The sequence below is a fragment of the Somniosus microcephalus genome, chromosome 1 (assembly GCF_052327205.1).
Source record: "Somniosus microcephalus isolate GS21.2 chromosome 1, FLI_Smic_1.0, whole genome shotgun sequence".
In the NCBI taxonomy this organism is placed as follows: Eukaryota; Metazoa; Chordata; class Chondrichthyes; order Squaliformes; family Somniosidae; genus Somniosus; species Somniosus microcephalus.
This window is the reverse complement of record NC_140987.1, coordinates 12,182,589-12,210,066: the sequence shown is the minus strand read 5'-3', so window position 1 is coordinate 12,210,066 and position 27,478 is coordinate 12,182,589. Positions and strand designations below refer to the sequence as shown.

At 46.1% G+C, this 27,478-nt stretch overlaps 1 protein-coding gene across 2 annotated transcripts in view; it reads right to left on the bottom strand.

Moving 5' to 3' along the window:
- LOC147123923 (FYN-binding protein 1-like) overlaps positions 1–27,478 on the bottom strand; it is a 372,564-nt gene that overhangs the window by 93,185 nt on the left and 251,901 nt on the right. For both annotated transcript variants that reach the window (XM_085966712.1, XM_085966740.1), the window contains exons 3-5: positions 11,983–12,079; positions 2,284–2,375; positions 840–877 (exon numbers count right to left, since the gene is read on the bottom strand). In XM_085966712.1, coding sequence (XP_085822838.1) covers positions 840–877; positions 2,284–2,375; positions 11,983–12,079 — 227 coding nt within the window. The remainder of the gene's footprint in view (positions 1–839; positions 878–2,283; positions 2,376–11,982; positions 12,080–27,478) is intronic.

The following is a 27,478-nucleotide window of genomic DNA, read 5'->3' as shown; positions in this document are numbered from 1 at the left end:
CAAGTGTACTACCCTCATCCACACACCTAGTTACCCCCTTGAAAAATTCAATCAAATTGGTCAGACTTGCTCTCCCCCTGACAAAGCCATGCTGACTATCCTTGATTAATCCTTGCCTCTCCAAGTGGAGACTAATTCTGTCCCTCAGAATATTTTCCAATAATTTCCCTACCACTGATGTTAGGCTCACTGGCCTGTAATTCCCTGGTTTATCCCTACTACCCTTCTTGAATAATGGTACTGTACTACGTTAGCTGTTCTCCAGTCCTCTGGCACCTCCCCTGTGGCCAGGGAAGGTCTGAAAATTTGTGTCAGAGCCCCTGCAATCTCCTCCCTTGCCTCACACAGCAGCCTGGGATACATCTCGTTTGGGCCTGGGGATTTATCCACTTTTAAGCCCGCTAAAACCGCTAGTACCTCCTCCCTCTCAATGCTAATTTGTTCAAGTATATCACAATCCCCCTGCCTGATTTCTATGCCTACATCGTCCTTCTCAGGGGAGCCTCAGCGATAGGGACTTGTGTCAAAGACAGAGCCTTCCTACCAGGACCCTTTATAACGAGGAAGACAGGAACCTCCCTATCTGTACATGATAGAGATTTGTTCGCTATTTACACAAAAGAATCAGTGAGTTTGTCACTGAATGGGCAAGAACGAGAACAAGTCCATCAGGATTAACAGTGCAAAATGGCTGCCTGTGTTGTCATGGCGTTGCGGAATCAGGGGATTAGTGACTCACGCTGCTAGACTTTAGGCGTATGCCTACCCATCCAAGGGCTGGTGGACAGGGGAGTTGCAATACCGTGACTCGGCAATCACACAAGAAATGGAAATCTTACCTCCTCTGCGCAGTTGGAGGCTGCCTGAATCCTGCGGTCTGAAACGGTAAAAGTTACGGGGTTCAAGCATGTAAATAAATAATAAATAATACTGGGACAAGCTGGGACTTCCAGATTCACCCTTCAGACTGCATGCTTTCTGTCAGTCTATCCACCTCTTTGTTTATTTAATTATCTAGTTGTATCCGTCTTGCTGTCTGTCTATATCTTTTCCGTTTGTCTATCTATCCTTGTCTGTCTGTAAGTATCTTGTCTGTCTGCCTGTCTATATCTTGTCTGTCTATATCTTGTCTTTTTGTCTATATCTTGTCTTTCTGTCTATATCTTATCTGTCTGTCTGTCTTTCTATATCTTGTCTGTCTGTCTACATCTTGTCTGTCAGTCTATATCTTGTCTGTCTGTCTATATCTTATCTGTCTGCCTATATCTTGTCTGTCTGTCTATATCTTATCTGTCTGTCTATATCTTGTCTGTCTGTCTACATCTTGTCTGTCTTTCTATATCCTGTCTGTCAACATCTTGTCTGTCTGTCTGTACCTTGTCTTTTTGTCTATACCTTGTCTTTTTGTCTATATCTTGTCTTTCTGTCTATATCTTATCTGTCTGTCTGTCTTTCTATATCCTGTCAGTCAACATCTTGTCTGTCTGTCTACATCTTGTCTGTCTGCCTACATCTTGTCTGTCTGTCTATGTCTCTCTTGTCTATCTATACCAACATTTTCTGTTTTTAGTTTCAGATTTCAGCATTTGCAGTTTTGTTTTAATTCGATTTTTTTAATGCTTGTGTTCATCACGGTGAGTACTGAGGAATGGAACCAGTGCCAGCATCACACATTCCCCCATCAGGTATAACCCAGCCAGATGCCGAGAGAAGCCCCTTTTACTCTGCTCCTCCGCCCTGCCCTTACTGTACCATCTCTTCCATTTCCCATTCCAACCATCCTGCGAGCTCTGGGAGTGACCATGCCAATGAGTGCTGACTTAAGGGCAATGTTGAGCTGCGGGTGGCCCTGCCCGACAGGGACTGGAATGACAGTACCCATAACTCATTTTACATCGGAACCCACACCAATGTGGTTGACTCTTAACTGCCTTCCGAAGTGGCCTAGTAAGCAACTCAGTTGTATCAAAATGTGACCAGCGGTTGTGGAATGCAACCCACCACCGCCACCGTCTGAGGACAACGAGAGATGGGGCAATAAATGCCGGCCTTGCCAGCGATGCCCACATCCCAAGAATAGAAAAAAATAACCCAGCAGCCAGCAGTCAGAGTCTTTCAACCCATCAGTCTAGGCTGGATCTGACTGCAGATTCCAGGAGATAAAAGGCCAGTGTCTCACCCACTGCACCGCCCAGCCCCCATTTGCTGTTTAAAAAAAAATCTGCCTGCCCTTTTCTTTACTCCCTCACTTGTTTTTTGGGAATCCCTGGTTTGAATCCTTACCTTCAAGTTTCATTGGTGGAAGAGGCGGTGGCACTTGCTCAACACTTTGGACGTCGTCATAGTTTTCATCCTCTTCCTCTTCTGTCGTTGGGCTGTCAACAAGAAGGAACAGTAGGCAAGGGAAGTACAAGTGGAGCATGAACCCTTCCCCTTACCGCTTGGCTGAGTCTGGTCCTTTTCTGTGTCATTATAAAAGAATGACTTGCATTTCTACAGCGCCTTTCGCAACCTCAGGGCGTCCCAAAGCACTTCACAGCCAATGAAGCGCTTTTTGAAGTGTAGTCACTGGTATAATGTGGGAAACGCAGCAACCAATTTGAGCACAGCAAGATCCCACAAGCAGCAATGTGATAATTTATGGACTACATTAGGGGAGGGTGGTGCCTTGTGGATCTTAATGTAGCCAGAGTTCCAAAAAGGGAAATATAATAGAGGAAACGTCCATTTGAATACATTCAATTGAATAATAACAGCAAATACTGTAAATATAAATTAGCTTCTCCCTTCTCCCCAGCGTTCAATGGCTATTGTTATTATGACCAGAGTCCTGTACAATTTTTAATACTCACGCAGCAATTGTTTTAACGTCACATCCAGAAGCACTGGCTGGTGCAGTGATTTAACACACTCTGCTTTCAACTCTGGGACTAGTATAACTCAAACTGATAGGCTGCAAGGGTTCTACACAAAATGAATTTGGACCATTCCCAGCCAGGCTGTTGGTGGGCATTCGTGCATTAAAGTGACAATTTGACCAAATCGATTAGCAAATGGAGAGTAATGGTTGGTTTCAGAAATGGAAAAACTCCAACATGGGGTTGGAGTCTGAGACGCTTGTTGTAGTTTGGGGCATTTTCTCAATACTTGACCTCATGTCTATGAGTTTCTATATGAGTACCTTATGAACTGCCGTGTACAGGTTAGCGTGCTGTGTTTTAACAATTAACTCAACTCACTGGAGAACGTGTGGGATGCCCTCCACATCGTCCCATCACACGGCCAGACCAAAGAGCACAGGTTACAGCTACTTGGTTGGATTTATTTGCTACCATTGGTGGCGGGAATGATGCTATAGATAAAAGAAAGACTTGCATTTATACAGCACCTTTCTTGACCTCAGGACGTCCCAAAGCATTTTACAGCCAATTTGTGCACAGCAAGCTCCCACAAACAGCAATCTGATAATGACCAGATAATCTGTTTTAGTGATTTGATTGAGGGATAAATATTGGCCAGGACACCGGGGAGAACTTCACCACTCTTCTTCGAAATAGTGCCGTGGAATCTTTTACATCCGCCTGAGAGAGCAGACAGAGCCTCGGTTTAACATCTGATCCGAAAGACAGCACCTCTGACAGTACGGCACTCCCTCAGTACTGCACTGGGAGTGTCGGCCTAGATTTTGTGTTCAAGTCTCTGGAGTGGGGACTTGAACCCACGACCTCCTGACTCAGAGGTGAGAGTGCGACCCACTGAGCCACAGCTGACACTAAGGGGGAATTCCATTAGGAACTCCATTTGTAGCTGTTAACATGTCCGTTTATTTACTTATTGCTACCCATTTACCCTGGCTGCGGAATTCATGTGGTCATCTTGCACACTGGAAAGTCAGGAAATTGCGTGCAGGATATTGCCAGCCCCAAATTAATATTCAACGAAGTTCCCTCTCTTTTAGTCGACTCTCCAGAACTTGTTTTCCCTGCCCCACAAATCCATGCAATGCACGAAGTGGACAGAAACTTGGCAAAGCGGCTCTCTGGCCATTTTTACAATCTGCTATGAACGATCTTCATTGAGAATCCAACGTGAGGAAACTCTCGGGGTTGAATTGGGGAGTTGGATTACTAACCTAGCCATTAAATAACAAATACAGTTTGAACAGACTTGGTAGCAGGATCATCAGGAAATTTAAAAAAAAATTCTCAACAGCAACAATAACAACAACTTGCATTAATATAGCACTTTTAATGTAGTAAAACATCCCAAGGCGCTTCACAGGAGCATTATCAGACAAAATTTGACACCGAGCCACATAAAGAGATATTATGACAAGAGGCAGGTCTTAAGAAGCGTCTTAAAGGAGGAGAGAGAGGTAGAGAGGTGGAGAGGTTTAGGGAGGGAATTCCAGAGCTTAGGGCTTCGGCGGCTGAAGGCACGGCCACCAATAGTGGAGCGATTAAAATCGAGGATGCTCAAGAGGCCAGAATAGGCAGAGCGCAGAGATCTCGGAGGTTTGCAGAGCTGGAGGAGGTTACAGAGATAGGGAGGGGCGAGGCCACGGAGGGATTTGAAAACAAGGATGAGAATTTTAAAATCGACGCGTTGCTGGACCGGGAGCCAATGTAGGTCAGCGAGCACAGGGGATGATGGGTGAACGGGACTTGGTGCGAGTTAGGACATGGGCAGCCGAGTTCTGGATGAGTTCAAGTTTATGCAGGGTGGAAGTTGGGAGGCCGGCCATCTCGGTGTGTGGGCAGCACTGGCAAGGCCGGCATTTATTGTCCGTCCCTGGCTGCCCCTGAGCAGGTGGTGGGCAGGATGGAGTGGTCACTTGACAAAACCTGAAATGAATGACTTCAACCGTATAAATGTTTCGGAGCTGTTAGTGCTCCTACTGGTCACAGTAAAACGGTTTCTGATTGGCTGACCCCTTGATACAGAACGTTCCTTGCTGGACCTGTGCAAACTGTGATCAACTCATCAAGCAATTCACCAAAGGCACTGCGACCTCGGCTAAGGCAATGGCACTGGTTAGCTTACCAGCCTGGGGATATAGATATGCTGGGTGCATGGAGACTGTGGGGGTGATTTTCATTTAGAAGTCGGGAAGGAGGCGGGACTACAACTTTCGGGATTGTAGTCCCGCCTCCATCGAGATGCGGCCAATCCACACGATTTTAACTTGATTGACCTTGTTGAGCCCGCCCAGCGGGCTCAGCAGGCCAATTAAGGGCCACCTGGCAACAGGTGACGCCACAGACTGAAATTTCATCTGTCAAGACGTTTTGACAGATGAAATATCAGTGTTTCACAGCTGTTTGAAGCTGTCAAACACTGACAGTCTTACTTCTAACCTGAGTCCTTCTACACAGACTCAGTTAGAAATCTCACCAGCACAGAAAGCTGCAGGCTGTCACTTTTGACAGATCGCAGCCATTCTGCTTTCTGTGCCGGTTAGATGATGGACTCCCGAAACCTAAAGGAAGGAAGGCTGTAAAGGTAAGTACAGGTAATTTAAACTTCTTTACGCACTTTAGACACACCAAACACACTTACCTTTGCACTCATGCACACATCACTCACCTGCACACCGACATCTCGACCCCTCCAAGTCCTTCAACCCGACGGCCCGACTCCTCTAACTTGGCGTGGTTTGGAGCCGTCGGGAATCCCATACTTCAAGCTTTAAAATAGGGATTAGGCTAAAAACTGCCTGTTAACTACCTGTTAACAGGCAGTTAGTTGTCACTAATCCCTTCCCGCCTCGGGTAGGCGGGTCCCAGTGCGGGGCGGGTACCCGCCTCCTTTGAAACTTACATGGAGGCGGGTTGGAGGCGGGATGGTGTCGGAACCCCCGAATTCAGGACTTTAACCCCCCCCGCACGCCTCCAATCCCGACTCCACGGGTCAATGAAAATCGACCCCCATGAGTGCAGAGTCCTGACTGTATGGCCTTGCTTTGGAGCTGGAGAATGTCAACATTGTCCACAGCCCTCTGATGACTGAGTTGCCGTGTTTCTCCTCTTGGGAGGTGGGGGTGGGGGGGTGGCAGACTCCTGATGGGGCAGGACTTCTGCCCATCCCTCTGGACCTGTCCCAATTCTTGGATTGGTTGTGTAGTGTATGTACCTTTAAGAGGAACTATGTTTTTTTTGAAGCCCCTGTGTACTGTAGTACCGGTAGTGACCACTCGGGTATATAAGCCTGTATAGCGTCTTGTATAGTTAGTTCACCTCCAGACTTTGTTCAGTAAACACTTGTTAAATCAACTCCTGCTTTCCGTGTCTCCATTAACACACGGATACAACAGGTTGAAAGGGAGATCACGATGGATTAAATGACTAAAGACACAAGTGGGCCTGTGAGCTGGTAAAATTCTACAAGCAATCATTTGATAAACTCATAGAAAGGCCTTGATTGTATCCTGAAATGGTCATGAATCCCTCTCTGCTACACTCGCCCATGAATTTCCTTTGCAATGGCGCTGCCTGTTGAATGAAATGCCGCACTATCATTTGCTTCCGTTGAATTGATTTGGAGCTCAGACACCATTAGGCAAAAGACCGCAGGGCACTGAAATCAGACCATTTGATTAATTTGTGTGGTGCACCATAATAACCTCAGGTGACCTTTTTTCATATCCTGTCCTGCACTTGACCCCACTGAACCTTTCATTGTCGGTTCAAGTTGTTGTTGTTTATACTTCTGTGAAGCACCTTGGGGAGTTCTTTCTATGTTCAAGGCACTAAAGACTTACATAGAATTTTACAGAAAAAGGCCATTCGGCACAACTGGTCCATGCCGGCATTTATGCGCCACACGAGCCTCCTCCCACCCTTCTTTATCTAGCCCCATCAACATATCCTTCTACTCCTTTCTCCCTCATGTACTTATCTAGCCTCCCCTCATAGTGCAGAAGTGCCGAGTGGATGATCCATCTCGACCTCCTCCTGAGGTCCCCACCATCACAGAAGCCAGTCTACAACCAATTCAATTAACTCCACGTGATATCAAGAAATGGCTGAGTGCACTGGTACAGCAAAGGCTCTGGGCCCCGACAACATGTCGTGCTGAAGACTTGTGCGCCAGAACTATCCGCGCCTCTAGCCAAGCTGTTCCAGTACAGCTACAACACTGGCATCTACCTGACAATGTGGGAAACTGCCCAGGTATGTCCTGTCCACCAAATGTAAGAAGTCACACAACACCAGGTTATAGTCGAACAGTTTTATTTGAAATCGCAAGCTTTCGGAGCGCTGCTCCTTCGTCAGGTGAAGTGGAGAGATGCATAAAGACACAGCTTATATAGTCAGAGAATAATGCCAGATGATTACAAGTAATCTTTCTAACTGCCATTTATCACACCTCGGCAGAGAGATAATCACAGCAATCAAAGGTGTGAATGGTGTCCAAACAGGTTAGTCAGGAAAACATTACATCAAAGAACAATGAGGTGGGGTCACAAGGGGTCAAATGTTGCAGATGCTGGGGTCTGTATGAAAAACAAAAAACAGACAAAAAACATTTTTTTTTGCTGGAAATCACAGCAGGTCCGGCCGCATCTGTGTAGAGAGAGTCGTCGTTGGCTTGTTCTCTCTACACAGATGCGGCCGGACCTGCTGTGATTTCCAGCAAAAAAAAATGTTTTTTTGTCTGTTTTTTGTTTTTCATACAGATCCCAGCATCTGCAACATTTGACCCCTTGTGACCCCACCTCATTGTTCTTTGATGTAATGTTTTCCTGACTGACCTGTTTGGACACCATTCACACCTTTGATTGCTGTGATTATCTCTCTGCCGAGGTGTGATAAATGGCAGTTAGAAAGATTACCTGTAATCATCTGGCATTATTCTCTGACTATATAAGCTGTGTCTTTATGCATCTCTCCACTTCACCTGACGAAGGAGCAGCGCTCCGAAAGCTTGTGATTTCAAATAAAACTGTTGGACTATAACCTGGTGTTGTGTGACTTCTTACATTTGTCCACCCCAGTCCAACACCGGCATCTCCACACCCTGTCCACCAAAAGCAGGGCAAATCCAATCCAACCAATTACCGCCCCATCAACCTACTCTCAATCATTGCCCACATCCCCTGAATGAATGAATAAAAAAACTTCTATGCTATTCACCTCAACCACTCCCTGTGGTAACGAGTTCCACCACTCTCTGGATAAAGAAAGTAATTTGTAGTTGATGATCGATCAGGACTCAGCCAAGTATGTTAGGACAGTGAGCATTCTTATCCCTGAGTACGAACTATCATCAATTAACTACCGATCATTCCCCACCTATTTAGGCTATTTTAGATCTAGTATTGTGCAACGAGAAACCTTGTAGTAAAGGAGCCTTTAGGGAAGAGTGACCATAATATGATAGAAATTTATAGTAAGTTTGAAAGTGATTTAGTTTAATCCGAAACTAGGGTCTTAAATCTAAACAAAGCAAACTACGTAGGTATGAGGGGCGAGTTGTCTAAGATAGATTGGGAAACTACATTAAAAGGTATGATGGTAGAGAAGCAATGGCTAGCATTTAAAGAATTAATACATAATTTACAACAAATATAAATTCCTTAAAGGCACAAAAACTCCACAGGAAAAATGGTCCAACCGTGGCTAACAGGAGAATTTAAAGATAGTATTAGATCAAAGGAAGAGGCTTATAATGTTGCCAAAAAGAATAGTAAGTCTGAGGATTGGGAGGATTTTAGAATTCAGCAAAGGAGGGCCAAGAAATTGATAAAGAAAGAGAAAATAGAATATGAGAGTAAACTAGCGAAAGACGTAAAAACAGATTGTAAAAGCTTCTATAGGTATATAAAAAGGAAAAGATTAGCGGAAGTAAATGTGGGTCCCTTACAGGCTGAGACAGGAGAAATTATAATGGGGAATAAGGAAATGGCAGAGAAATTAAACAAATATTGTGTCTGTCTTCACGGAAGAAGATGCAAAATACTTGCCGGAAATAGTGGACAACCAGGGTCAAGCGAGAATGAGGAACTGAAAGAAATTAGTATTAGTAAAAAAATAGTACTGGAGAAATTAATGGGACTGAAAGCCGATAAATCCCCTGGACCTGATGGCCTACATCCTAGGGTTTTGAAAGAGGTGGCTATAGAGATAGTGGATGCATTGGTTGTCATTTTCCAAAATTCCATAGATTCTAGAATGGTTCTGGCGGATTGGAAGGTAGTAAATGTAACCCCACTATTTAAGAAAGAAGGGAGAGAGAAAACAGGGAACAGACCAGTTAGCCTGACATCAGTAGTAGGGAAAATGCTAGAATCTATTATTAAGGGCGTGGTAACAGGGCATTTAGAAAATAATAATAGGATTGGGCAGAGTTAACACGGATTTATGAAAGGGAAATCGTGTTTGACAAGTCTGTTCGAGTTTTTTGAGGTTGTAACTAGCAAAATAGATAAGGGGGAACCAGTGGATGTGGTGTATTTGGATTTTCAGAAGGCATTCGATAAGGTGCCACACAATAGGTTATTAAACAAAATTAGGGCTCATGGGATTGGGGGTAATATACTAACACGGATTAAGGATTGGTTAACGGACAGAGGACAGAGAGTAGGAATAAACAGGTCATTTCCGGGTTGGCAGGCTGTAACTAGAGGAGTACCGCAAGGATCAGTGCTTGGGCCTCAGCTATTCACAATCCACATCAATGATCTGGATGAGGGGACCAAATGTAATATATCCAAGTTTGCTGATGATACAAAGCTGGGTGGGAATGTAAGTTGCGAGGAAGTTGCAAAGAGGCTTCAAGGGGATATGGACAGACTAAGTGAGTGGGCAAGAACATGGCAAATGGAATATAATGTGGAGAAATGAGACATTATCCACTTTGGTAGGAAAAATAGAAAAGCAGAGTATTTATTAAATGGTGAGAGATTGGGAAATGTTGGTGTTCGGAGTGACCTGGGTGTCCTTGTACACGAATCACTGAAAGTTAACATGCAGGTACAGCAAGCAATTAGGAAAGCAAATGGTATGTTGGCCTTTATTACAAGAGGATTTGAGTTTAAGAGTAAAGACGTCTTACTGTAATTATATAGGGTCCTGGTGAGCCCACACCTGGAGTATTGTGTACAGTTTTGGTCTCCTTACCTAAGGAAGTATATACTTGCCATAAAGGGAGTGCAACGAAGGTTCACCAGACTGATTCCTGGGATGGGGGGGATTGCCTTATGAGGAGAGATTGAGTAGACTAGGCCTACATTCTGTAGAGTTTAGAAGAATGAGAGGTGATCCCATTGAAACATACAAAATTCTTACAGGGCTTGACAGGGTAGATGCAGGGAGGATGTTTCCCCTGGCCGGGGAGTCTAGAACCAGGGGTCACAGTCTCAGAATAAGGGGTCGGCCATTTAGGACTGAGATGAAGAGAAAGTTCATCACTCAAAGGGTTGTGAATCTTTGGAATTCTCTGCCCCAGTATATTCAAGACAGAGATCGATAGATTTTTGGATATTAAGGGAATCAAGGGATGTGGGGATAGTGCAGGAAAGTGGAGATGAGGTAGAAGATCATCCATGATCTTATTGAATGGCGGAGGAGGCTCGAGGGGCCGAATGGCCGACTCCTGCTCCTATTTATTATGTTATTATGTTCTTACCTCTAACTTGCTCCCCTCCTATCATGACGGCACTGACTCGCGAGGCAGCTCCTCGGGCACCTCACCCCAGTAGACAGTGGGAGCTTTGACGGTGATTGTTAGCAGGCATCAAAGCCTTTCCTGACACTTCCACACCCGACAACCATACCACTCAGGGTTAGAAACTGGTCCTCGTTCCCTGGGGGGCGGGGGGGTAAACATGGGAGAAAAGCCCCAATTTCACGGGGCTATGTCCCATATTGGGTCAGGCTGTTTTACAGGCATCCTTGGTGGCCGCCTAAAACAGGCGTTAGGGCCACTTGCATATGTTAATGAATTTATAAATAAAATATTACAACTTATCTTTTTGGTGGCTGTCGTTTCCTAGCAAACACCAGGATGGTCTGGCCTAGCACTGGCTCTGCCCAGGGCAGCCCGGTTTGGCAGAGCGGGCCTAAAACAGGCGTTAGGCCCCCCATTAGCAGAAGCAAGGGGCCGAATGGCCAATCGGACTGAGTGCTATTGACATCTGTCATTCAGTTAGTTGTTAAAGCAGTGCGAATAAAATTAGAACTGACTTCTAGCTGAAGGTGAAAATCGCCCCCATAATCCTTTAATTTGTTTGTACACTTCCCCGAATACAGAACACTGTGGATCAAAATAGCAACTAGTTTTATACTTTCTCAGTGTATTCTTGGATGAACACTTGAAGTGCCGTAACCTACAGGGCTTCGGACCAAGAGCTGGAAAGTGGGATCAGGCTGGATAGCTCTTTTTGGCTGGCACAGACACGATGGGCCGAATGGCCTCCTTCTGTGACATAAATTTCTATGATTCTGTGTTGCCACTTTGGTGTGTGTGTGAGAGTGCGTGAGTGAGAGTGTGTCTGTGTGTGTGTGAGTGCGTGCTTGTTTGTGTGTGCATGTGCGTGCGTGCGTGTGAGTGTGAGAGTCTGTGTGTGTGTGTGTATTTGTAGGTGTGTGTGAGTGTGAGTCAGAGTGTGCATGTGTGTGTGTATGTGTAGGTGTGTGTGAGTGTGTGAGTCAGAGTGCGCGTGTGTGTGTGTGCATGTGTGTAGGTGTGTGTGTGTGTGTGAGTCGGATTGTGTGTGTGTGTGTGCGTGCTTGTTTGTGTGTGTAAGAGTCTGTGTGTGTAGGTGTGTGTGAGTATGTGAGTGATTGTGTGTGTGAGAGAGAGTATGGAGGGATATTTATAGCAAGCACCAAATGCAGGAGAAGTGAAGCTGTCGTGATTTGCTGAGTCTATAGGACAGTCTGATAGTCACCTGGGAGTCATGAATTTCGATCGATCAACCACTGAAAACAAAAACATCAACTGCAGTCTTACTTTACTCCCTCGTGCCATTTTACTTACATGATATCAAGTACTTTGCTGGTCAGAGGGCGAGGAGGCAGATTGGGCGCCAAGGGACCAGGCACTGGCGGCATCTTATTGGCAGAGCGGTTGGAAACTGCAAGAAAGAAAAGAAAAAAATGAACAACATTAATCAGAGGGACGGAGCGTGAAATTAGACCTCGAGGCACCGGAACTGTGTTACGCTGAAAGATGAAAATCGACACCCAGGTCGTAATCTGCAGAAGAGGCCCAAAACTTTCAAGATTGAGGGCGCACAGGAGATTTACTAGAATGGTACCAGGGATGAAGGACTTCAGTTATGTAGAGAGATTAATACAATCCTAAAGGGGGTGCGTGAACTGAGAGACCTCGGGGTATACATGCACAAATCGTTGAAGGTGGCAGGGCAGGTTGAGTTCAGTTAAAAAACATCTGGAAGTAAAAAGCTGGTGTCAGTAAAAGTGATTGTGAAGCTGTTGGATTGTCATCTGGTTCACTGATGTCCTTTAGGGAAGGAAATATGCTGTCCTTGCTCGGTCTGGCCTATACGTGACTCCAAACCCACAGCAATGTGGTTGACTCTTAACTGCTCTCTAAAGTAGCCCAGTAAGTCACTTAGTTGTATCAAAAAGCTACAAAAAAGACGGCCCACCACTTGAACTTGGTCTCCTGAACCCTGACTTGGTGCCCAGAAATCAGGGTGTGCAGCAGACCAATTCCTACCCAACACTCTCCGGCACAGTGATGAGGAGTGGGAACCCTGTGTGTTTTTCTCCTGTCCCTCTCTCAGGGGCACTGAGGGCAATTGTAGAATCCCCCACAATCCTGACTGAAGTGCATTAACTCTGCTCAGACCTGCGGCCCTCCAGGTTTGCATAACTCCGTATCGCACGGGGCAGCGCATGTACTCGCTGGGCCATCTCACACGTCTGGTTGCCACTCTGTTGTTAGTACAGTGTCAGCCGTGGCTCAGTGGGTGGTGTTTTTGCCTCTGAGTCAGAAGGTTGTGGGTTCAAGTCCCACTCCAGAGACTTGAGCACAACAATCTAGGCTCTGACACTCCCAGTCTGCCCTCTCAGGTGGATGTAAAAGATCCCATGGCACTATTTGAAGAAGAGCAGGGGAGTTCTTGCCAATATTTATCCTTCAACCAACATCACTAAAAACAGTGTATCTGGTCATTATCACATTGCTGTTTGTGGGAGCTTGCTGTGCACAAATTGTCTGCCACGTTTCATAAGAACATAAGAACATAAGAAATAGGAGCAGGAGTAGGCCAATCGGCCCCTCGAGCCTGCTCCGCCATTCAATAAGATCATGGTTGATCTGATCCTAACCGCCAATCCACTATCACAGAACCATCTCCTGAATCTAACAGAATTAGACACACGAAATAGGAGCAGGATCAGGCTACACGGCCCCTGGGCCCGCTCCGCTACCCACAGGGCCATGACCGATCCGAACCTAGACTCATGTCCAAATTCCTGCCCGCTCCCCGTAACCCTTAATTCCCTTTACTTCTAGGAAACTGTCTATTTCTGTTTTAAATTTATGTAACGATGTAGCTTCTACAGCTTTTTGGGGCAGCATATTCCATGGACCTACCACCCTCTGAGTGAAGTAGTTCCTCCTCATCTCAGTTTTGAAAGAGCAGCCCCTTATTCTAAGACTATGCCCCCTAGTTCTAGTTTCACCCATCATCGGGAACATCCTCCCCGCATCCACCCGATCCAACCCCTTCACAATCTTATATGTTTCAATAAGATCGCCTCTCATTCTTCTGAACTCCAATGAGTAGAGTCCCAATCTACTCAACCTCTCCTCATATGTTCATCCCCTCATCCCCGGGATTAACCGAGTGAACCTTCTTTGTACTGACTCGAGAGCAAGTATGTCCTTTCTTAAGTATGGACACCAAAACTGTACGGAGTATTCCAGGTGCGGTCTCACCAATACCTTGTACAACTGAAGCAATACCTCCCTATTTTTATATTCTATCCCCCTAGCAATGAAAGCCAACATTCCATTGGCCTTCTTAATCACTTGCTGCACCTGCATACTAACCTTTTGAGTTTCGTGCACCAGGACCCCCAGATCCCTTTGTACTTCAGTACTTTCCAGTTTCTTGCCATTAAGATAATAACTTGCTCTACGATTTTTCCTGCCAAAGTGCATAACCTCACACTTTCCAGTATTGTATTCCATCTGTCAAATCTCTGCCCACTTACTTAGCCTGTCGATGTCCCCTTGCAGGTTTTTTATGTCCTCCTCACTCACTACTTTCCCCCCCATCTTAGTATCATCTGCAAACTTTGATATGTTACACTCGGTCCCCTCCTCCAAATCGTTAATATAGATTGTAAAGAGTTGGGGACCCAGCACTGACCCCTGCGGAACACCACTAGTTACTGATTGCCAGTCTGAGAATGAACCATTTATCCCAACTCTCTGCCTTCTGTTAGATAGCCAATCCTCTATCCATGCCAGAATATTACCCCCAATCCCGTGATTTTTTACCCCCAATCCCGTTTCCTACATTACAACAGTGACTACACTTCAAAACAGTACTTCATTGGCTGTAAAGTGCTTTGGGCTGTCCTGAGGTCAGGAAATGCGCTATATAAATACACGTCTTTCTTTTATACACTTATTATTTCTTCCCCTGTAACAATAACATTCAGTAGCATAATTCTGCCTGCTTTAAGCATGCTGTGTAAGGCCGTTTAGTTCCTCCTAGTTTATTCCGAGCAGAGCGCTAATTAAAAAAAAGAGGAAGCAAGAAGGAGAAGTGAAGAAAACCGGAATCAGAAGGGGTATTGGGCTCCGATCGCTGGTGAAGTTAGTTTATGTCCTCGATTTAACTTGTACATGGAATCAGCTATTCAGTCGTGTGACCACAACTTCTTGAAAAACTCGTTGCTCACTGAGGTGAAACAAGCCTCCTGGGCCGTGTCTCGCTCCTACACATCTGACCGAGTGCTGTGCAGTCTGTACAATCCTCCTCCCCTTTGTTGGGAGACCATAGGGTGATGTAGTTGATTAAAACACACTCCTTTAACCCACACTGAGCGGGCAATGAACCCTGCTCTGTTGCTAACTCAGGGTTGGACGGCACTTTCAAAGGGCCGGCACAGGCACGATGGGCCTCCTTCTGTGCTGTATGGTTCTATGAGATCCTTGGGTTGGATTTCCACTGTGGTTCTCCTGATTGTCCTCTGCTTTTTTGGCAGAAGAGCCGGGCAAATTTTCTCCAAGGTTCCTGGGGTCCTCCTGCGAAGTTACACTGGACAATCGGGAGAACCACCGTGGACATGCATGGCGCCCATGTACATAGATACATAGATACATAGAAGATAGGAGCAGGAGTAGGCCATTCGGCCCTTCGTGCCTGCTCCGCCATTTAATGAGATCATGGCTGATCCTTTAATTCAGTATCCCGTCCCCGCCTTCTCTCCGTAACCCTTAACCCCTTTTGCCCGTAGAAATATATCTAATTCCCTCTTAAATATATTTAATGAGCTGGCGTACACTGCCCTCTGTGGCAATGAGTTCCACAGGTTCACCACTCTCTGAGTGAAGAAATTCCCCCTCATCTCTGTCCTAAATGGTTTAGCCCTTATCCTTAAATTATGTCCTCTAGTTCTGTTCTCACCCGCCAAGGGAAACATTCCTTCTGCATCCAGTCTGTCTAGACCTGTCAGAATTTTATACACTTCTATGAGGTCCCCTCTCAATCTTCTAAACTCCAGTGTGTACATCCCTAAACTACATAGTCTCTCCTCATAGGTCATTCCCGCCATTCCTGGTATCAGCCTGGTGAATCGCCGCTGCACCCCCTCCATGGCAAGAACATCCTTCCTCAGATGAGGCGACCAAAACTGTACACAGTACTCGAGGTGTGGTCTCACCAGTGCCCTGTACAGCTGCAGCAAGGTATCCCTGTTCCTGTATTCTAACCCTTTTGCTATGAAGGCCAGCATACCGTTTGCCTTCTTGACCGCCTGTTGCACCTGCATGCTCGCCTTCAGTGACTGGTGTACAAGAACACCCAGGTCTCTCTGTACTTCCCCCTCTCCCAATCTATTGCCATTTAAATAATAATTTGCCCTCCCGTTCCTGCACCCAAGGTGGATAACTTCGCACTTGTCCACATTATAGTGCATCTGCCATTTATCCGCCCAATCGCCCAGTCTGTCCAAATCGCTCTGGAGCTTCCTGGTCTCTTCCTCTGAGCCCACCCCACCTCCTAGTTTAGTGTCGTCTGCAAATTTGGAAATGCTGCATCCGACTCCCTGATCCAGGTCATTAATGTAAATTGTGAACAGCTGGGGGCCCAGGACAGATCCCTGTGGTACCCCACTTGTTACTGCCTGCCATTCAGAAAATGAGCCGTTTATTCCAACTCTCTGTTTTCTATCTGACAGCCAGTTCCCTATCCACGCCAAAACTTTCCCCTTTATCCCATGAGCCTCAATTTTCCATGCTAATCTTTTATGTGGGACCTTATCGAAGGCCTTTTGGAAGTCCAGGTACACCACATCTACTGGCTCTCCCCCATCTATTCTACCAGTTACTCCCTCAAAAAATTCCAATAGATTAGTCAAGCACGATTTACCCTTTGTAAATCCATGTTGACTCTGTCCTATCCTGTCCCCATTTGCTAAGTGCTCCGCTATTTCATCCTTAATGATGGACTCCAGCATTTTGCCCACAACTGATGTAAGGCTTACAGGTCTGTAATTACCTGCTTTTTCCCTACCCCCCTTTTTGAATAGTGGGGTAACGTTAGCTACCCTCCAATCCATCGGCACTGTTCCCGAGTCTAATGAATTCTGAAAAATCATCCTTAGTGCATCCGCTATCTCTAGGGCCACCTCCTTCAGTACCCTAGGATGCATGTTATCAGGCCCTGGGGATTTGTCCACCTTCAATCCCTTTAGCTTCCTTAACACCATATCCTTAGAGATATTGATTTGCGTCAGTTCCTCCTTTGCCAATGTCCCTATTTTTCCCGATATCCCAGGGAGGTTTTTTGTGTCTTCCTTCGTAAAGACTGACCCAAAGTATGCATTTAGTTGATCTGCCATTTCCTTATTTCCCATTATATATTCCCCCGTATCTGACTGCAATGGACCAACTTTGGTTTTCACCAGTCTTTTCCTTTTGATATATTTATAAAAGCTTTTGGAGTTAGTTTTTATATTTTCCGCCAGCTTGTTTTCGTAAGCTATTTTGCCCCTCTTGATCATGCCCTTTGCCCTCCTTCATGTGAAATGGGTTCGGGGGAGTCTCCGCCCACTTCTCATTGGGTGCAGGATTCACGAGTCCGGTTCAGGTGGCACTGAATTGTCAATCTCACTCAATGAAGCTAGGGGTATGGCACACTCTACTACTACAATCCTCACCGGTTAAACTGCCCACTGCTAAACCGTGCACCATTTGCCACCACCATTATTGTCGATTACAAAGTCGCCGCTGACACTGTGTTAACTGCCCCGGCATTTCCAGGCAGACACAAGTGTTTGAGTGAGTAGTTCGGACCTTGTGAAGGTGCGGTTACCTATGATACTTCCATGGAGCCACACGGGGTGTTCAGTCAAGGTGAAGCTGAGTGACCTCTGCGGACAGCATCAGTATGGAAGCGCAAGTGAGGAGTTTGTGGTTCTTTGCCGCGTCTCATCCGTGTGAGAATCGCATAGAACACAATGACTATGGTGTACTTTGCACCAGTGGATCAAAAAGAAAAGAAAGACTTGCATTTATATAGCATCTTTCACAACCTCAGGATGTCCCAAAGCGGTTTACAGCCAATGAAGTACTTTTGAAGTGTAGTCACTGTTGTAATGTGGGAAACACGGCAGCCAACCTGCTCACAGCAAGCTCCCACAAACAGCAGTGTGATAATGATCAGATAATCTGTTTTCTTAGTGATGTTGATTGAGGGATAAATATTGGCCAGGACACTGGGGAGAACTCCCCCTGCTCTTCTTTGAAATAGTGCCATGGGATCTTTTACATCCACCTGCGAGAGCAGACGGGGTCTCGGTTTAACGTCTCATCCGAAAGACGGCACCTTCGACAGTGCAGCACTCCCTCTACTACACTGGAGTGTCAGCCTAGATTTATATGTTCAAGTCCCTGGAGTGGGACTTGAACCCACAACCTTCTGACTCGGAGGCGAGGGTGCTGCCCACTGAGCTTCAGTTGTTGGTGAAGTATTAAATTATCAGAGAAATTACGTGGCACTGAGAGATGAGCTGACAAGGACCAGGCAGCGCTGGTTTGCAAAGGGCAGGCCGTGCTGGACCAACCTTTCCAAATTCTTTGAAGAAACGACAGAGGTTAGATAAAGGAGATACAGTGGGTGTGGTTTATAGGGATTGTTAAAAAGCGTTTGATGAGGTGTCACGTAAGAGACATGTGGGAAAGATAATGGCACAAGGAATTGAGGAGAACGGGATCACATGGAGAGAGAGGTGGCTGGACAGCAGAAAGCAAAAGATAAGGGTAAAAGGAGATTTCTTGGATGGAAAGGTTTGGGGTGAATGTTGTTCCATAGGGGCCTGTATTCGGGCCGCTCTTGGTTAACTTTTCTTTATTCATTCATGGGATGTGGACGTCGCTGGCAAGGCCAACATTTATTGTCCATCCCTAATTGCCCTTGAGAAGGTGGTGGTGAGCCTCCTTCTTGAATACAACTGAGTGTCTCGCTAGGCCATTTCAGGGGGCAGTTAAGAGTCAACCACATTGCTGTGGGTCTGGCGTCACATACAAGCCAGACTGGGTAAGGACAGCAGATTTCCTTCCCTAAAGGACATTAGTGAACCAGATGGGTTTTTACAACAATCCGGTAGTTACATGGTCTCCATTACTGATACTAGCTTTTTATTCCAGATTTATTTAATTAACTGAAGTTAAATTCCCCAACTGCCATGGGGGGATTTGGACTCATGTCCCCCTGATCATTAGGCCCAGGCCTCTGGATTACTAGCCCAGTTGCATGACCACAATGCTACAGTTCCCTCATAAACTACATAAATTATCCAGATTTAGGAATTGAAGGGACAATCCAGACATTTTCTGATGACACCACATTGTGACGATGAATGTGAAAGACTGCAGAGGGACATAGGCAACCTGGCAACATTGGGCAGACATGTGGCAGATGCAGTTGAATGTAGAAAAATATGTAGTAATGCACTCTGGAGGTAAGAATAGTGAAAGGATATACACTTTAAACACAGCCCTGCCCCCACTCTGCCGTCGACAGTTCACTGGATGTGCAGCAGAAATCCCCTCTACGCGCTGAGAAAATTCCCAGCGTAAATGGAAAGAGTTTAAACGGAGTAGAGCAGCAGATGGGCTTCAACGTGCAGACACACAAGTCATTAAAGGTGGCAGCTCAAGTAGAAAGCGGTGTCTGCCGTGGCTCAGTGGGTAGCACTCTCACCCCTGAGTCAGAAGGTTGTGGGTGTGAGCCCCACTCCAGAGACTTGAGCACAAAATTCCAGGCTGACACTCCCAGTGCAGTGCTGAGGGAGCGCTGCACTGTGTTAGGTGCCGTCTTTCGGATGAGATGTTAAACCGAGGCCCCGTCTGCTCTCTCAGGTGGATGTAAACGATCCCACGGCACTATTTCGAAGAAGAGCAGGGGAGTTCTCCCCGGTGTCCTGGGCCAATCCCTCAACCAACACCTAAAAACAGATTATCTGGTCATTATCACATTGCTGTTTGTGGGAGCTTGCTGTGCGCACATTGGCAGCCGCGTTTCCAACATTACAACAGCGACTACACTTCAAAAAGTACTTCATTGGCTGTAACGCGCTTTGGGACGTCCGGTGGTCGTGAAAGGCGCTCTAGAAATTCTTTCCTTTTTTCTTTTTGTCATGAGACCCACTCTCTGGAATGCTGAGCTGAGCTGATGTTTAAGAGTAAAGGCCATGGATTTGATGTAATTGCCTTTTAGCTGAGGATAAAAGCAAGGCCATTGTCACGGAATTTAGGGAAAACCCAGAGGCTGATGACCCGTGACTGAGCTCAGGCCCCGTGTTCCTGTCCGCGCTGAGAGCGTGGGAGACCACCGAAAGAGCTCACTGTCGGGGACCTTGAATGTTAGCACGAACCCGATCCTGATTAAACATTGTGCTCCACTCGCTGTACTAGGGTCATGGGGGCAGAATCGATTCGTGATAACCATCTCCAGCAGGCAAAGCACCAGCAACAAGGTCACAAGTGGGTTCAATTCAGCAACCTCTCATCTGGTTCACACCTCACACTGCTGCATGCCGCCTGCTCTATTTATAAACGCTTGCAGTAGAGTTATTTTCTCAAATGATTTTCCTACTGGGGTGAGTAACTGAGTCCAGGCACTCCCCCCCCACCCCCCCCGCACCACCTCGATCCTCAGCCCCTCTGCAGTGGGAGGGAGGGCGGATCACAGGCACCTCTACCCCAGCCTGCACTCACACATTCCCCCTAGTCCCCAGCCAGCTTAAAGAGGGAATAACCCTCCTCTGACTCTGTGTCGCTGCACTGCTCACAATGGTAGCGATTTACACACACACCACGAAGGCCTGAGATTCGATAGCAGCGCTGAGGTAGCTGATCCCAGCCAAGTCATAGAGTCATAACAGCACAGAAGGAGGCCATTCGGCCCATCGAGTCTGTGCCAGGATTGGGGTGCTAATAATTGTCCTCAGTATCACGGCTCGGGGAAGGGGAGGAAATCCCAAAGCGTTCCCACTCCGGATCCTTATCTGTGACCCCTGTTGCAAGTCTCTGGGGTAGAGATGGGGTCCAAGAACAACAACAACGTATATTTATATAGCGCCTTTAACGTAATAAAACGTTCCAAAGCGCTTCATAGGAGCTTTATAAAACAAAAAACCCAAAATTTGACACCGTGCCATATAAGATGTTAGGGCAGATGACCAAAAGCTTGGTCGAAGATGTAGGTTTTAAGGAGCGTCTTAAAGGAGGAAAGAGAGGCTGAGAGGCTGAGAGGTTTAGGGAGGCAATTCCAGGGTTTAGGACTCAGGCAGCTGAAGGCACCGCCACCAATGGTGGAGCGATTAAAATTGGGGATGTTCAATAGGCAGAGCACAGAGGTCTAGGGGGATTATAGGGCTGGACGAGATTACAGAGATAGTGAGGGGCGAGGCAATGGAGGGATTAGAAAAGAAGGATGAGAATTTTAAAATTGAGGCGCTGCTTAACTAATTAGCCAATGTAGGTCAGCGAGCACAGGGGCAATGGGTGAGCGGGACTTGGTGCGAGTTAGGACACGGGTGGCAGAGTTTTGGATGCCCTCGACTTTATGGAGGGTAGCACTAGGGATTTTGAATTTTGATGAATTTTGACATCTATGTGTGAGAACATGAGGTGATACTAAGATCGGGCTGGGTTGGGCTGTGATATCCTGCCGACCGATACTGTCTAGGCTCACACACGACAGATGGCTGATGGAACAAGGGAGGGGAGGGCAGCAGGCACTCGGGCACAGGCAAGGCATCAGGCCAGAGTCTATCTATCAATGTAAAAGTCTTGAATCTAACTGGTGGCCATCACACAATGTAGGGAGCATAAAAGAGAAAGAAAGACAGTCATCTTCATGCTGGTTTCATCTGACCCGGGACTAGAAATTTACACGTCACGTCCCTACCAAACTTCAAGTGTTTCTCACCAACAGCAATTAACCTCTGACTGACCTTAGGATTTACATCAATTTGCATTCCTAAAGGTAAAGGCCGATATTCCCAGAACAGCTACAGCGTGGGTTAGATACAGGCCAACATCAACACAACCTTACCTTAGCAGCAGAATGATACTGTGTGCATGACGTGGTGTAACGCCCCCTCTTGAAGTACAGAAAATGAAAGACTTGCATTTCTCTAGCACCTTTCACGACCACCGGATGCCCCAAAGCGCTTTACAGCCAATGAAGTACTTTTTGAAGTCACTGTTGTAATGTAGGAAACATTTGCGCACAGCAAGATCCCACAAGCCGCAATGTGATAATGACCAGATAATCTGTTTTAGTGATGTTGGTTGAAGGATAAATATTGGCCCCAGGACACCGGGGAGAACTCCCCGCTGCTCTTCTTCGAAATAGTGCCACGGGATCTTTTACAACCAGCTGAGAGGGCAGACGGGGCCTTGGTTTAACGTCTCATCCGAAAGACGGCACCGCCGACAGTGCAGTGCTCCCTTGGCACTGCACTGGAGTGTCAGCCTAGATTTTTGTGCTCAAGTCTCTGGAGTGGGACCTGAACCCACAGTCTCAGAGGCGAGGGTGCTACCCAGTGAAACATGGCTGACAAAGGACAAAGGACAAAGGACACGGTGGCATAGTGGTTAGCACTGTTGCCTCACAGCACCAGGGACCCGGGTTCGAATCCGGCCTCGGGCGACTGTCTGTGTGGAGTTTGCACATTCTCCCCGTGTTTGCGTGGGTTTCCTCCGGGTGCTCCGGTTTCCTCCCACAGTCCAAAGATGTGCGGGTTAGGTTGATTGGCTATGATAAATTGACCCTTAGTGTTAGGGGGATTAAATATGTGGGGTTACGGGGATAGGGTGGGATATGTGTTGGTGTAGGGGTTACGGGGATCGGGTGGGATATGTGTCGGTGCAGGCTCGATGGGCCGAAATGGCCTCTATCTGCACTGTGGGGTTTCTGTGATTTCTGTGATCTGCCTTCCAGGTGCATGAGAGATCCGACAGTAAAAATTGGAAGAAGACTTGAAGGGGAGAAATTTGCTGGGCTATGGGTAAAGAGCAGGGGAGTGGGATTAATTGGAATCGTAAAATCATAGAAATGTACAGCACGGAAGGTCACCATTTCGGCCCATCATGTCCGTGTCGGCCGACAAAGAGCTATCTGGCCCTGGCTGTTGATCCCGCTGCTAAGGGAAATAGGTCCTTCCTATCCACTCTATCTAGGCGCCTCATAATTTTATACACCTCAATAAGGTCTCCCCTCAGCCTCCTCTGTTCCAAAGAAAACAACCCCAGCCTATCCAATCTGGAGAGCACTTTCAGTGAGCCGGCACAGGCAGGATGGGCCGAATGGCCTCCTTCTGTGCTGTATGACTCTCGGACTGAGTGGCCCATGTCTTTTGCAAGTAAAGTATGCAGGGGATTCGCACAGCGGCTTTCAAACAAGGGTTTCCAGTACAGTGACTGCCTGTTCCTGGTAATCCAAATCAAATGTGGAAAAGGATAAGGGAACTTCAACCACAGACCTTATGTATTCCGCTAAGCAGATGCAGCAACAGAGCGCATGATTTCAGTGTCCCAATACCGGATACAAATTTCCCTCTCAGGAAATGGTGTCAGCTTTTACTTGAGCTTGGGCGCTCTGCTTCTCACTTCCCCCTGCATGGAGTTAATGTATTTCAGCCAACTTCACTGAATCGCGCTTCCCTCTTAGTTATATCGAACCGCATATGTTAAAATTAGCTGTATTTTAATTGGATTTTAAACCACACAGATATTGAGATGGGTGACTCAAATAGGGAACGGAACACTTTTTCTAACCTCTTGCATTCTGTGTCAGCAATCAGTTCTCCCTCTACACTGTCCCATCAAACACTCCCAGGGCAGGTACAGCATGGGTTAGATACAGAGTGTAAGAGCCATAAAAGCTGAAGAAAATACTTTAAAATAGTGGTTAAATGGCATAATACAGTTAATTTACCTGACCGACTTATTGTATTAAGAAACCCCCTATGTTCTTGCTCCAGTAGTATAGTCCGAGACACCCCCTTCATTCCTGCCACAATGGAACAGTCCCTAAGCCACACATGGGTGCAGCCATTTTACAGTTTAAACTGCACGTGGTTGAAGGAGGCAGAAGCTGTGAGGTTTGGAGCAGTACAGTTTTTGACCGTGTTCGTTTATACGTGTTTGCTTTGTAATTCCGTTTGTTAAGTGTTATAGTAAACAGTTTAAAAGACAAAGCTACGTTTGGGAATGTTTTATTTCGACACACGTCTACTCGTTGTTAAAGACCCCACAGCTCAGTGGCTGCCTGTTTGGAAACTAAGAAGCGCCACTACACAGAGTAAAGCTCCCTCTACACTGTCCCATCAAACACTCCCAGGGCAGGTACAGCACGGGTTAGATACAGAGTAAATCTCCCTCTACACTGTCCCATCACGCACTCCCAGGACAGGTACAGCACGGGTTAGATACAGAGTAAAGCTCCCTCTACACTGTCCCATCAAACACTCCCAGCGCAGGTATAGCACAGGTTAGATACAGAGTAAAGCTCCCTCTACACTGTCCCATCAAACACTCCCAGGGCAGGTACAGCACGGATTAGATACAGAGTAAAGCTCCCTCTACACTGTCCCATCAAACACTCCTGGGGCAAGTACAGCACGGGTTGGATATAGAGTAAAGCTCCATCTACACTGTCCCATCAAACACTCCCAGGGCACAGCACCGGTTAGATACAGAGTAAAGCTCCCACTACACTGTCCCATCAAACACTCCCAGGGCAGGTACAGCACGGGTTAGATACAGGGTAAAGCTCCCTCTACACTGTCCGATCAAACACTCCCAGGGCAGGTACAGCAGGGGTTAGATACAGAGTAAACTCCCTCTACACTGTCCCATCAAACACTCCCAGGGCAGGTACAGCATGTGTTAGATACAGAGTAAAGCTCCCTCTGCACTGACCCATCAAACACTCCTAGGGCAGGTACAGCATGGGATAGATACAGAGTAAAACTCCCTCTACACTGTCCCATCAAACACTCCCAGGCAGGTACAGCACGGGTTGGATACAGAGTAAAGCTCCCTCTACACTGTCCCATCAAACACTCCCAGGGCACGTACAGCATGGGTTAGATAGAGAGTAAAGCTCCCTCTACACTGTCCAATCAAACACTCATAGGAACATACAAACAGGAGGAGGCCATTCAGCCCCTCGAGCCTGTTATGACATTCAATGAGATCATGGCTACTCTGCAACCTAACTCCATATACCCACCTCTGGCCCATATCCCTTAATACCTTTGGTTAACCAAAAGCTATCAATCTCAGATTTAAAATGAACAATTAATCCAGTATAAATTGCTGTTTCCAGAAGGGAGTTCTAAACTTCTACCACCCTTTGTGTGTAGAAGTGTTTCCTAATTTCACTCCTGAAAGGTCTGGCTCTAATTTTTAGACTATGCCCCCAGTCCTAGACTCCCCAACCAGCGGAAATAGTTTCTCTCTAACCTATCTGTTCCCCTTAATATCCTGAAAACTTCGATCAGATCGCCCCTTAACCTTCTAAATTCTAGGGAATACAACCCTAATTTGTGTAATCTCTCTTCTTAACTTTACCCTTGAAGTCCGGGTATCATTCTGGTAAACCTACACTGCACTCCCCTTCCTAAGGTGTGGTGCCCAGAACTGCTCACAGTGCTCCAGGTGTGGTCTAACCAGGGTTTTGTACAGCTGCAGCATAACTTCTACCCCCTTGTATTAGAGTCCTCTAGATATAAAGGCCAGCATTCCATTAGCCTTTTTGATTATTTTCTGTACCTGTTCATGATATTTTAATGATCTCTGTACCTGGACCCACCAAGTCTCTTTGGACCGCCACTGTTTTTAGCTTTTCACATTTAGAAAGTACCCTGTTCGATCCTTTTTAGGTCCAAAGTGGATGACCTCACATTTGCTTACATTGAAATCCATTTGCCACAGTTTTGCCCATTCACTTACTCTGTCAATATCCCTTTGTAATTTTATGCTTCCATCTACACTGCCTACAATACATCTTTGTGTCATCGGCAAATTTGGATATATGACTTTCTATGCCATCATCTAAGTCGTTAATAAATATTGTGAATAGTTGAGGCTCCAACACAGATCCCTGCGGGACAGCACTAGTCACCTCCTGCCAATTTGAGTACCTGCCCATTATCCCTACTCTCTGTCTCCTGCCGCTCAGCCAACTTCCTAACCAGGTCAATAATTTGCTCTCAATTCCGTGGGCTTCTACCTTAGATAGTAGTTTCTTATGTGGGACTTTATCAAATGCCTTCTGGAAGCCCATATAAATAACATCCATAGACATTCCCCTGTCCTCTTCAAAAAATTCAGTCAGGTTTGTCAGACATGACCTACCTTTCACAAATCCATGCTGGCTCTCTCTGATCAACTGAAATTTTTTTAAGTGTTCAGTCACCCTATCCTTCATTATAGACTCTAGCAATTTCCTGACAACAGATGTTGGGCTAACTGGTCTATAATTCCCTGGTTTCCCTCTCTCACCATTCTTAAAAAGCGGAGTGACATGTGCAATTTTCCAATCTAAAGGAATGGTTCCTGAATTGAGAGAACTTTGGAAGATTATAGTTAGGGCATCTGCAATGTGCTCACCAACTTCCTTTAAAACCCTGGGATGGAAACCATCTGGTCCTGGGGATTTCTCACTCTTTAGTGCCACTATTTTCTTCATTACTGTTATTTTACTTACATTAATTTTATTGAGTCCCTGTCCCTGATTCAATATTAGTTTCTTTGGGATTTCCAGCATGCTATCCTCTTCCTCTACTGTAAATACTGACGCAAAGTAATTATTCAACATGTCCGCCATTTCCCCATTGTCATTGATAATATCACCGCTTTCAGTTTTTAAGGGGCAAACATTGCTCCTGACCACTCTCTGTTTCCTAATGTAACTGTAAACATTCTTTGTGTTGATTTTGATACCCCTTGCAAGTTTCTTTTCATACTCCCTTTTTGTAGCTCTTACTGTCTGTTTTGTGACCCTTTGCTGTTCTTTGTATCTTTCCAATTCGCCAGGATCTGTGCTATTTTTTGCATTTTTGTATGCCCTTTCCTTTAGTTTTATGCTGTCCTTTACCTCTTTAGTTGTCCATGGCTGTTTTTTTTGGCAAGTAGAACTCTTGCCCCTCAGGGGTATAAACTGCTTTTGTATCACGGTAAATTATTTTTTAAACATCTCCCACTGATCTTCTGTCATTTTACCCATTAACAGATTTGCCCAGTTTACTGGGGACAGTCAGTTTTTAAGGGTCAAACATTGGTCCTGACCAGCCTCTTTTTCCGAATGTAACTGTAAAAATTCTTTGTGTTGATTTTGATATCCCTTGCAAGTTTCTTTTCATACTCCCTTTTTATAGCTCTTACTATATGTTTTGTTTCCCTTTGTCATCCCGTTGAATTCGGCCTCACCTAAGTCTATAATCTTGTAGCTGTTTCGCGTTTCTCCCTTTCAAACGCTACATTTAACTCAGTCATGTTATGATCGCCATTGGATAAATCTTCACGCACTTAGACTGTTAACTAAATCTGGCTCTTACTCATTACTAAATCTAATATGAGTTGCCCCCTTGTTGCCTCTAGGACATATTGTTGTAGAAAACTCTCCCTGACACACTCAAGGCAGGTACAGCACGGGTTAGATACAGAGTAAAGCTTCCTCTACACTGTCCCATCAAACACTCCCAGGGCAGGTACAGCACGGGTTAGATACAGAGTAAAGCTCCCTCTA